Source organism: Vicia villosa, unplaced genomic scaffold, assembly GCF_029867415.1.
Source record: "Vicia villosa cultivar HV-30 ecotype Madison, WI unplaced genomic scaffold, Vvil1.0 ctg.001125F_1_1, whole genome shotgun sequence".
NCBI lineage: Eukaryota > Viridiplantae > Streptophyta > Magnoliopsida > Fabales > Fabaceae > Vicia > Vicia villosa.
The window spans coordinates 101,971-113,615 of NW_026705492.1; the positions used below are offsets into that span (position 1 = coordinate 101,971).

Here is an 11,645-nt window from a genome sequence, read left to right on the forward strand (position 1 = left end):
AAAATTGTATTGAATGAGGGTTTTGGAGGGTTTTGAAAGGCTTACATAAATTTTCCAAATATCTTTTAGGTTGTTAAACTATTTTGAAAATTAAAAATTTAATAATGATTATGACTCTTTTATCATTCTAAACAAAATCATTTTTTCAAAAAATGTCAAATATTTTCCTATATTTTTTTAAAATTTCATTTTTGGAAGCCTTCCCCTCCCCTCCCCTCCAAACTCCCAAACATAGCCTAAGTCTCTCTTTTAATCCATACTCCATAATGACTCTATCATCTAATCTAGCTTTAACATTAGCTCCTTCATCTAAGTCGGGCCTAACATTAACTCCATGTTATGCCCTAACATTAACTCTTGTTTTATTAGAAAAAAAGTTGAACATCTTATCACATTTAAAAGTGTAAAAGTGAAGTGACATGTTATTATATAGATCTCTTTTTTATTAGAAAATCTGATAAAAGATTTTTTTTTGAAATGTAAAGTTATTTATTCCGGAAAAGAGTTTGACTACTCAACGTAAAGTTTTGGTTATAAATATAAGAATTAAAGGGAGTGCAAAGAGTTTTTCAACACAAGATTTTAGAAGAAGGGATTGGACAACCATAAAGAAGTGCAAATGATATGTGAAACAAGATGACCCAAGAGATTAGAAAAGTGATTAGAGAGACGTTGGGTGAATCAAGAGGTTTTGGACGTAGAGGGTAAAGAATCATGGTGATAGAATGAAAATGTCCAAAGTAAAGTTAAAGTAAAAAAAAAGACTGTTTTAAATAGTGGTTTAAGTGTAAAAATTCAGAAACTTGGAAAAAGTTCAAGAAAGTTGAGACCAAGAAGGCGACAAGGAAAGTAAGAGTTCAAACTTTTGACAGATTATACCAATCTCTAGGAACCAAGGAGGCAGAAAAATCTATATATAGGCTTGCTAAGGGAAGAGAAAGAAAGACTAGAGAATTGTATAAAGTGAAATTTGTTGAGGATGAAGAAGGCAAAGTCTTAGTCTAGGAAAAAAGATATAAATGATAGAAGGAAGACGTATTTCTCCAACTTATTTAATGAAGAATATGATATGTCAGTGATATTAGAGAAGGGGATAAGAACTATCATTACTATTGTCGGCTTCAAAAATAGGAGGTAAATCCTAAGCCCCTACCTTTTTACCTTACTTTTAGATGTACTCACGGAATACATCCAAGAGCTAGCACCGAGATGCATGCTTTTTGTAAATGATATAGTCCTTCTTGGAGAGTCAAACGGGGAGTTAAATGAGAGGTTGAAAACTTGGAGACGAGTTTTAGAAACACATAACAAAGAAAGAAGATATGTATATACATTCTTATATCAGTAATTAATTGAAGTTGTTACAAATAAATAAAGAACCGACAAGGTAGATAACCTTCGACACTGACCTCGAAGTGGTCGGATGCAGTTCGGGGTCTATGGTCGTAGTTCATCCAGGCTGAAGGCGCTTTGTGCTTTGAAGCGTTTTCTTTGGGTGGATAGTCCGAGGTCTTTGGCATGTTTCTTTCTTCAAGAGGCCGGAGTAGAAGATCCTATTTGGAGATCTGAGGTGAGATTCATTTCTTAAAAGTGCCCCCTTTAGTTGGACAATGTGTGGTGGTAGCACGCTATTGGGGTCGATCTGCTGATTCCATTGGAATACATGCTCCTCTAGGAAAGTAGTAGTTTGAGACAAAAATATATTCCATCCGTCCTATATTATAAGTAAAATACTTTTTTAAATTTATTCTAAATTTTATATAGTTCAAATACATTAATTATTTAAAAGGTAATTTTTGCTTATATTATAAGACGGAGGGATTAAAGAAAAATATTTTAAAAAATGAGAAAAAGAATAATACCCTCACAATAATTTTACATTTTCAATCAATGATTTGTATCACTCCAATCACTATCATTTTTAAATTACTAAAATAATATTGTAGAATGATTAATTGTGCAGTGCATCTTTATTAAACCCTTCAAACTAAAAGATAAAAAAAAAAACAATTTATTTAACTGATTTTAGCGATTGGGAATTAAGAAGAATCTAGAGAGATAAGAGTCACAGTGTTTCCGCTACGCTTTGATGGAAGACAGCAACAAGAGGTTGGAATGGGGAAAAACGACATGGAAACTACTTTCAGAGATTCGAACTCAATCACCGCTTATTCAATGCATAACTAACTTCGTTTCAATGGATCTCATGGCCAACACTCTTTTATCCGCCGGTGCGTCGCCAGCAATGGTTCATTCCGTCGAAGAGATTCCCGACTTCACTCCACGCGTCAGTGCTCTCTGCATCAACGTCGGTACACTCTCTCCCGACTCTCTTCCCGCCATGATTACTGCCGCCAAGCTATGCTCTCAGTTGGACATTCCTTGGGTTCTTGATCCCGTCGCTGTTTCCGCCTCGGCTTTCCGATTCAAGGCTTGTGTTCAGCTTGTTATTTTCAAACCTACTGTTATTAGAGGAAATGCTTCTGAAATCATCGCTCTTTCTTCCTCCTATCAATCCTCCGCCTCCGCCGCCAAGGTATATGGTCTTAAATACAAGCACGTTATATAGGGTTTTGGGTTTAATCCAACCCAAATAGTTGATAACATGCTACCATTCAACATTTAGAGGAATTTTTTTTTTTTTTTAATTGTTGGGTGTTAAAAAGCTGAAATGAGAATAAGCTCAATATTAGGGCTGGAAATGAGTCGAGTCGAGTCGAACTCGCGTCAACTCAGTTTGACTCGTTAAGAATTGACCGAGTTCGAGTTTAAGACGAACTTATTTTTCAGCTCAAACTCGACTCGTTAAGAATTGGCTGAGTTCGAGTTTATCACGAACTTTTTTTTAGCTCAAACTCGACTTGTTAGAAGTTCACGAAGATCTCGGTTCAACTGTTAGATTACTCTTGTTAGGTTCAACTCCCTTATTTTACAAACTTAAAAATAATTTTTTTTGTATAATCATTTGGAGAAATATTTTTTTCACTTGAAAATATAAATTATTAATTATAACTGTTAGATTAAAATAAAATATGATACTAATTATTAATTATAACTGTTAGATTAAAATAAAATATGATACTAAGATTTAGAGCAAATCTTAAAACCTACTCTTAAAGACAATATAATCTATCTCATATATAATCGAGTTGACTCATGAACCTAACGAATCGAACTATGTATAGTTCAAGTTCAGCTCATTTAGTTAACGAACTTAATTTTTAGCTCATACTCAGCTCATTTGGTTCATGAATCTAGTTCAACGATTTAATTTTCGAATCGAGTTCCGAACTATTTTCAAGTTAGTTTGGTTCATTGTCAGCCCTACTCAATATAATAGAGATGTAGGGTCTTTAATTAAGGATTAAAATTTGACTCGTTTGGAATGATAGAATCGGATGTAACGGAGTGGAATAAAATGGGATGAAATGATATTTCATGGTTTGGAATTTGGATTACTTAAAATCGGATGGAGCGGAATGGTGTAGTATGTATTCCATTCCATTCCACCAGTTACCACCATATTTCTTCTCCTCCGATTTGGACTGAATGATCAACTTGTCTTGTTCCGTCTTAAAATTTTCAAACAATAAAATGAAATATTTGTTCTACTCCATTCCACTCTGCTCCATCCTATTCCATTGCATTCCGCGCCATTCATTTTATGATATCCAAACATAGCCTTAAATCATTGCTAAATAGGTTCTCATAAAATTAATATTTGTCGCGGTTAAGCCGTAGCAAAATAGGGCACTTATTTATTTTGTCACCGTCAACGCTAACTTACACAGGCCTCCAAAAACTTAAGATGGTGACGTAGAGATGGAAATGATAACATTAGAGACGTGTCTGGGACCCTTGCATTAGAGAGATACTTGAGGTTGCATGGTTGGAAAAAAGATGATTGAGTTTTGACTTGGCTTGTTTCCATGCGTGCCTATGTTTTCTCGCATCCCTAATTGTAGAGTTAAGTGTCATTCTGTATTGTTTATTTTCCTGACACACTTAGGCTATTTGTGATACAATTTGAAGTCCCTTCATTTACAGAAACAAAACACTAATGAAAAATTACCTTGAATACATCACAATTGGCATACTTAGCATAAATTCTAGGAAATTTAGAGAATTTAAATCCACGTGAAGGAGATATGCAGATTTTGTAGCAGCGGGAGTAAATCACACGCATGGTAGTGGGCAGCCTAGGTAGTCACTAGTTGAAGGGAGGATTCAGTAAGTATTATAGGCAAAATTATTTAGAAAAATCTAGAGGCCAATGGTTTGCTATAATTTATAAACATGATTTGTGATAGAATATTATGATGCCCTTTGATCCATATAGCCCATTTCACCTATGGGGATGAAGCTTGGTTGTTTTTGTTGTATTTCTCGATATTTTCCTTAAGAATGATATTTGGAAAGAATGGATTTTAGGAACTCATCCAAAACTAAAACTAAAACCTGTGTTCATTGCCTCTCACCTTGATCATTGAAATTTTTGAATTGCAATTTGTAATTTAGCTCTATTGTTGTAAAGGGTGTAGACAGTACTCACGATTCAATGGACGCAGTTGAAGCAGCAAAGTTGTTGGCTCATATAAGTGGTTCCATAGTTGCAGTTTCAGGGGCTACTGACATTGTCACAGATGGTTATCAAGTTGTTGGCGCTCACAATGGGGTGCCATTGATGCAAAAAATTACAGCAACTGGGTGTTCTGTCACTGCACTCATTGCTGCCTTTGTTGCAGTTGACAAAAGCCATGCTTTAGATGCGGCAGTATCGGCCCTATCTGTGTTTGGTATTGCTGGTGAGTTAGGAATGAAGATGGCTAAAGGTCCTGCGTCGTTGCGAATGCATTTGATAGATGCACTCTATGGGCTTGACGAAGCTACGTTACAGTCTCATGTTAATATCACAAGCTTGTGTTGAAGTCTGAAGGTCTGCATGCATGCAATACTTGCAAATTGATAATTATTAATACATTTTATATCTATCATTGCTCATACATGTCTATCTTTCATATCCATCAGTTGAAAATGGATCATTAGTGACAATCGAGACACTAGCTAGTAAAAACAGGATGTATGCCGCTGCTTTAAAATTTCACCAATCGGGTTTGTTTTTCAAAGTTAACTCCCCTTCATTTCTCTTTGATGTATACAATAGATTTGTTGAAAGTTGTTCATGAACTATTGAGGCACTGCTAATCATATGGATGCTATGTAGAGTTGTGTATATATGAGATAATGAATAACATTTTCTTACATTTCATGCTTCATATGCAGTCGTCTTTTTATTTGCTTGGGTTTTTGTTTTGATAGGCATTTGTGATTTTGTTCTATCATGCTTTTTTGTCGTTCTTGTTAATGTTTCACCATTTATGATAGCGTCTGATCTGACTTGTTTGATTTTTCTCTTTTAACACATAACATATGGTCTGGAGAATTTTGCATTCAAATTTTTAAAATCTCTCTTAAGACTGATTGATTAGATGGCATTAAGTGAGCAGCACAGTACCATCAATAACAAAACATGATATCATGGGATTACAAATAGGATTTCACATACAATCATACAATCAAAGTTGAGAACATACAAGAACAATCTCATTGTCATCTGTAATTAGAAAGTAAAAAAACCACCCAGTCGCTTTTCCATCTTTACAGCACAGCTCTAGTAGATCAAATGGACACTGATCCTTAGCAATGTCTCAGCACCATCAGTGGCAATCTGTCCTGGTGGGATAAGAGGTCTCAGTTCAGCAAACCCCCTTGCATTCTTGAACTTTCCCGTGCCCCCTATTACCGATAGTCGCGACATGGTGCTTCCTATTTTATACAAACCATAAAAGTTCAAGCTATCTCCATATTCCCCTCCTTCAAACAAAGCTGTGAATACCATCATCTGTCTACTCCCATCTGCCGAACTTGCCACATAGACACCTTGTGCTTTTCCAACTATCTGGGAACCTAATTCAGGTTGAGATGTAAGTATATCATCAATAACAGTGATAGTACCAAATCCTAGTCCAAGTCCATCTGGTCCTAACTGCACTTGAACATTGTTTTGGTTGTTGCCGTTTGGTGCAAAGGAAGTACCAGCCAAACCAGTTCCTAACGGGATACCGGTAACTCCATTGACGGTGGGAATAGCACCATTGGCGTTAGGGATGACAGTCCCACCTGCCGGAGTATTGAATCCAATTGGAGTTGCAAAGGGCACTTGACCACTGTATATGTTACCTAGCAAACCGGTTACGGGTCGGGCCGTTGGATTACTTCCACCAAGAATGTCATGCATGAATAACTCAATAATGGGTTCTTTTCCTGTGGCTGCAATAGGGTCAACTGCTGTTATAGAAATCGTCAAATGAGAAAAGATAACCAACATTCCCAAGGGAGCTATTCTTAACAATCCCATAGTCATCTTGTTTCAAAGTTTTTCAGATGTAGATGATTAATCTCTGTTTTGATGAGTGCAATGGAATCAGTTTTGAGGTTATATAAGAGGGAATGAAGAGTGTGTTGGAGTGGTTGAGGCATGGATCAGTTTTTTTTTTTTTATTTTATTTCTTTTTTCTAAATGCTTTAGTTATGACAAGTCAAAACATGAGTGGTGGTGTAAGTACAGCTAAACCAAACCCTCAAGTCAATTGGGTGATATCGTTATTTCACATTATCGTTGTCCTTTTCTTTGTTAAAACTATTGGAATATTTTCAATTCAAGTCTCGATCCTCAAGGAAAATTGTAAAAGAAATATTTGAGCTATATTTAAATATAATTTTAATTTGTTTTTTTTTTTAAAATTATAAAGAAATTTTTCATAAAAACTTCAAATGAAAATATAATTTAACTAAATATTCCTAATATGTTATTTTAGTGAAAAAAAATTTGGACATCAAAATTTTAAAAAATCACTTAAATTTTGAAACTATTTTAAATAGCTTTTCATAAAAATTATGTTAAAAATACAACTTTTTAAAAAAATTGCGTTTCGACTATGTTTTGATTTTTAATAATGTATGTTTATGTTATAGGATATCAAAATTAGTTTTTAAATTTTTAAAAAATAAATATAAAAAAATTGTAGTAATATTTTGATAAACAATTTTATAAAATCCATTTTTAAAAGCTAGTACAAATGTACCCCCTTCGAATATGCACCGGTGTAAATTACTAATTGAAATATTATACCATTATTATCAAGTAAACTAAATAAGAAACAACGATAATCATTAGCACAAGGAACAACAATAATTACTTTTATTAGAAACAATTATCATAATTTGTTATTATATTTAGTATAACACATAATATATAAGTCTTATTCTGTCTATATCATATCCTATTTTTATTCTGATTTATATCTTATCATGTCTTTATTATATTCTGCGCACCCTAAAAGTTATAAACCCTTGTAATTGTTTTGTTATGATCAATGAAAACAGAATTCAGTTGAGTAATTCTCTCTGTTAATTATAAAACACCTTAAATATTAAAGAATGTGAAATGAAAACCAGTGCTATCTTTGAAAATATATTTCTGCCAAAGCAAGAAAAAAATCATCATTTTATTTCATTAATAGTCTGTTTTGCCTTTGAACCACTAATGATTAAATGTATTTGAAGCATACAACAATTTTAAGAAATAGAAAAATAAATTAAAAGAAGAAAAATATTGATGACTCTTTCATTGTCAATTATGCATCAATTGAAGCAGTTGTATCATTATCCATCACTTTGTTCTGTCTCACAACTGGGGAAATCAACATCCATACTGTTTAAATCAAATATAAACAAAGCAATGAAAATTAGTTAGTGAAGGTTGTAACATATGTTGATATCTATGTGTACATCTCAAGCATAAATGATTATTCTCTTACTGTAAATAGTTGCTGCAAACCACTCATTGAGAACCTTCACCCATGTACTTAACCAACCAACATCAATGCTCCACCTAGTAGTATATATGAAATGTGCATTATACAAGAGAAGAGTATATATATAAGGCATAAAAAGTTCATCACACTAAAGTTTCTTACTTCCTGGCTGAGTTATTCAGATCCCAACTTATGAATAACATTGCAAAGTACATTGCCCCCAAGGAGAACACCATGTGGAAAAATCCATAATTGTAAGGAATGTCATCTTCATTTTCAACTTTGTTTTTGGAAAACTGTCAAAGACAAAAAAAAATATTTTTAAGATGTTGGCACAGTAATGAAGTTGCTTATATCAAATTAAGGGTTTACTCAGAAGAGGGATTCACCTGAAAGCATTTTGAATCAATGCCTGTTGAAAAGGCAGCCAAAACAATTGCAAATATAGCAATAAGGAATCCCTGTGAAGAAGAGAACATGTACATATTACACTACATATTTCATGAGGACTATTAAGGATTCATGTAAAAAAACATCTATATAGTTGAACCTAGTAAAGAGAGCTAGGGTGGTTTTAAACGATGCATATTCAATAAAATGATTATAGCTATGTTGCATAACACCTCATATTAAGGTGTGCCTCTTATTCAACATAAAGTTGTATCTAACACCCGACATGTACTTACATTTAAATGATTATACCTATGTATTTCGGTATTATAATTAGCATCGTGTCTGGTGTCTGTGTTTGATAGTTATAAAAAATTGTAAGCTGGAATCCTCAAGAGAAAGTAAACAAATAAGAATATATTGAAAAACTTACAAGGATAGTAATCCAGCTACCATTTCCATTTTCTTGGTTCTTTGTGTCACATCTTATGGTGGTAGGTTCACTGAAATTCCATTGTTATTTGAAGTTGGCATTAAATCAAATTAGCAACAAAAGTCCAAATTTCAATATTAACTACAACTGATATAGGCCTAAAAAGAAATTCAAACTTCAAAAGGAGCCAGTGATGAAGGAATCATACCTTCTAATTGCACACCAACATAGAAACACAATATAAGAAGCCATAATTCCTGAGGATAAAAGACCTCTATTAACCTGCAAACGCAATTTCGGCCGCATCAGACATTTAATCTAAATCATGATTTTAGGATATTTTGTATTATAGGTACCTTTGAATTTAATGATATAACCATCATTACAGCAAGAAGAATTGCTGTCCATGTGATGAAAAAAATATTGAGAGAACATGAAGATTTTGAGGCATATGATGCATACATATACACAATTCCACATATAGCACAAACATAAAACAGTGTTGACATAACAAGTCCAAGGGAGCACCTGTGCCATTTCAAATAAGATGTCAAGATATCAAAATGCATAGATTTCTAAGAAGCAAAGTTTTCGCAAAATAACCTTTGCAGCAGTAATAATATGTACCTGTCTTTGGTTTCTTCATCTGCAGTCCAATACTTATTCCACCACATGATAAAATGGATCACACTCACAAGTTGTAACAGAAGAAAAATCCTGTGCAAACATCAAAATTTGTTGGTTATCTTCAACTTTAACTTGAAATGAATGAAAGTTCAACATGAAGAAAATATATATACCCTGCGCCGATACGAGCTATTTCACCTGCAAAAACATAGCTGTATTATGGTTTTTATCCAATGATTTTTTAAAAGTTAAGAGAAAAGAATCGAGACCGACCATATATTTGAACAAATTGTGAAGGGATGAAGAATGGTAGCGCCATTGATAGAAGCAATAAAACAGCCTTCAATTCCCACCATCTAGAATGCCATGAGTTTCTACCTTCACATAATTTCCTTGTTTTTACAGTGGTCACAAACATCACTAAGAAAAATATCTGACTTCATTGTTAAGGATCGCATTCTCATGATAAAATTATCAGAATATAAGTTTAAGAGTAAGAATAATTTTGTTAAACAAAGTTATATCAAGAAATCTGGTGGCAATATATGCCTATATAACATTGACATTTCAGATTGAAAATATGTATAGTATTTTAAACTGACATGACACCGATGCATGTGGTTACATTCAATATTTGGCAAGAAATTGTGACATAACTGAAAGATACAAAGCATCCTAAACTCACTCGAAGAACCCCCAATGAATGAAAACAATCATCTCCTTCATCTCCACAAGCTTTGATATCTGTACAAGGTAGAAAAATATCAATAACAATCAATCATGGTAACAAACAATACTTAAACACACACAAGAACACAACTATTGATCACGGAGTTCAAAAAGCTAGTTCAAAGGATCAGATTGTCCAAACACATTTATACATCTAACATCCCGAAAACCTAAGCAATGTGACTTAAAATTGGAAAAGGATTGAAAATTGACTTACAATGAATCCAGGGAAGAAAATTTTGTCCATAATCGCGGAAAAACCATGCAGCAAGATTCATTATAAGGAATACAATGCCAAAATAATAACGAGCACGAAGTGATTTCTTTCTTTCTACTGCATAATCAAACTTGTTTACTTCTCCCAAATTCCTATCACTAAAATGAATAATATGTACTGCTCCCTCAGATGCACTCATTCTCCAATCAGTGCTACTGTCACATATACAACTGCAGTGTTTACAAATGGATTACAACATTGATCTTTGTAGTTTTGGTTTTGCAAAACCAGCATTCGCTAAATGTTACTTCAAAATCTCATTTTGTTTAAGAGTGCACTCTTTGAAAACAAAACACTTCTATCTGAAGAAACATTGCAACTTGTGTTTAAATATATATTAGATTCACATAAACCATTTTGTTGGTGTCCATATATATGATACCATGATGCTCCCTCATGCATGCCATGCCATGCCATGCGCACCATATAATGTTGCTCACTCACACATATCAAATATTTTAATTTTTGTCTTGTCTTTTTGACTTTCTGCAAGATCATATATAAATCTAATTTATATTTTCGGTGCATGAAGCTTATTCATCTTGAAGTTTCCTCATCTTTTCCATGATAAAATTATTAATTAATTAAAAATTTTCAAACTATTATTGGTATGAAGAAAATCTGCCAACAAGTATGGTAAACAAAACTGATTACCTTTTCCAAATAGTAAAAGACAGCTGTTTCATAAATTTATCACGAGATCAATTAATTTATCAATAAATAATTAGTTTATCAAGTAACCGTTATGATTAGGAAGAAAAAGAAAAGTTGAAAGGAAAGTGATTACTTCAAATTTAACTAGAAGTTTTGAGTTTGATCTCAGTCTTAAAAATACATTAGTGTTAAATTCTTAAGAAAAAACTTTTGGCGCTTATATAAACACTCGGTCTTCTCCAGTTCGAGGGATTATTTCTACAGTTGCATGCAGAGGATATTCGGTTTCTATTGAAAAAATAAGATGGGGAAAGGTGTAAAAAGAAAAAGTTGCAATATGGACAAACAAGACAAAGACAATAGATGTACACTTTTCCAGCTTTGAGTTGCTGAATGAAATGAAAAACATATATGGAGCCCACCCAAATTCAAACACCTCTCTCACGCGTTTGTTTCCATGAATTTGAATTCAATAATTGTTACCTCACTTCTTTCACACTCTATTTAAATATAAGTTTCTTCATGTAGAATTTGTCTGTGTTTCTTGAGTATGTAATTTGTGTTAGGTAGTTATAATAGAGGGATATTTGTCCTTTAGAGTGAGTAAGAGAATTTGAAAAGAATGTGTGTGTAAAGAAATTAATATATATTAGGTTTG

At 33.3% G+C, this 11,645-nt stretch overlaps 3 protein-coding genes across 4 annotated transcripts; 1 reads left to right on the forward strand and 2 right to left on the reverse strand.

Moving 5' to 3' along the window:
- The first annotated feature begins 2,014 nt into the window (after nucleotides 1-2,014).
- On the forward strand, nucleotides 2,015-5,269 carry LOC131633431 (hydroxyethylthiazole kinase-like). 2 transcript variants are annotated; one of them, XM_058904146.1, is made up of 3 exons: nucleotides 2,015-2,536; nucleotides 4,535-4,936; nucleotides 5,029-5,269. In XM_058904146.1, the coding sequence occupies exons 1-2, from the start codon at nucleotides 2,090-2,092 to the stop codon at nucleotides 4,925-4,927; spliced, it is 840 nt and encodes a 279-aa protein (XP_058760129.1). In that variant the 5' UTR covers nucleotides 2,015-2,089; the 3' UTR covers nucleotides 4,928-4,936; nucleotides 5,029-5,269. The 2 variants fall into 2 exon arrangements, with proteins under 2 accessions (XP_058760129.1, XP_058760128.1); XM_058904145.1 differs by having other exon boundaries at nucleotides 4,535-5,269.
- A 100-nt stretch (nucleotides 5,270-5,369) lies between these two features.
- Nucleotides 5,370-6,540, reverse strand: LOC131633432 (dirigent protein 16-like). The gene has a single exon (XM_058904147.1). It carries the CDS (start codon nucleotides 6,422-6,424, stop codon nucleotides 5,672-5,674), a length of 753 nt encoding a protein of 250 aa, XP_058760130.1. The 5' UTR covers nucleotides 6,425-6,540; the 3' UTR covers nucleotides 5,370-5,671.
- Nucleotides 6,541-7,476: 936 nt separating this feature from the next.
- Nucleotides 7,477-10,689, reverse strand: LOC131633439 (uncharacterized). Its single transcript, XM_058904154.1, has 12 exons — nucleotides 10,274-10,689; nucleotides 9,995-10,071; nucleotides 9,601-9,760; nucleotides 9,501-9,525; nucleotides 9,328-9,417; nucleotides 9,057-9,228; nucleotides 8,909-8,982; nucleotides 8,701-8,770; nucleotides 8,267-8,338; nucleotides 8,040-8,173; nucleotides 7,881-7,954; nucleotides 7,477-7,774 (listed from the first exon to the last, which is right to left on the reverse strand). Exons 1-12 carry the CDS (start codon nucleotides 10,470-10,472, stop codon nucleotides 7,698-7,700), a joined length of 1,224 nt encoding a protein of 407 aa, XP_058760137.1. The 5' UTR covers nucleotides 10,473-10,689; the 3' UTR covers nucleotides 7,477-7,697.
- Between the last annotated feature and the right edge of the window lie 956 nt (nucleotides 10,690-11,645).

Excerpts from the sequence above, each read along its gene's own strand:
- LOC131633431 (XM_058904145.1), top strand. The coding sequence starts at position 2,090 with ATGGAAGACAGCAACAAGAGGTTGGAATGGGGAAAAACGACATGGAAA. Across the intron at positions 2,537-4,534 it reads CCTCCGCCTCCGCCGCCAAG|GGTGTAGACAGTACTCACGA; the intron begins GTATATGGTCTT and ends ATTGTTGTAAAG.
- LOC131633432 (XM_058904147.1), bottom strand. The coding sequence starts at position 6,424 with ATGACTATGGGATTGTTAAGAATAGCTCCCTTGGGAATGTTGGTTATC.
- LOC131633439 (XM_058904154.1), bottom strand. The coding sequence starts at position 10,472 with ATGAGTGCATCTGAGGGAGCAGTACATATTATTCATTTTAGTGATAGG. Across the intron at positions 9,526-9,600 it reads ACAATTTGTTCAAATATATG|GTGAAATAGCTCGTATCGGC; the intron begins GTCGGTCTCGAT and ends ATGTTTTTGCAG. Across the intron at positions 8,339-8,700 it reads GTAGCTGGATTACTATCCTT|GGATTCCTTATTGCTATATT; the intron begins GTAAGTTTTTCA and ends TCTTCTTCACAG.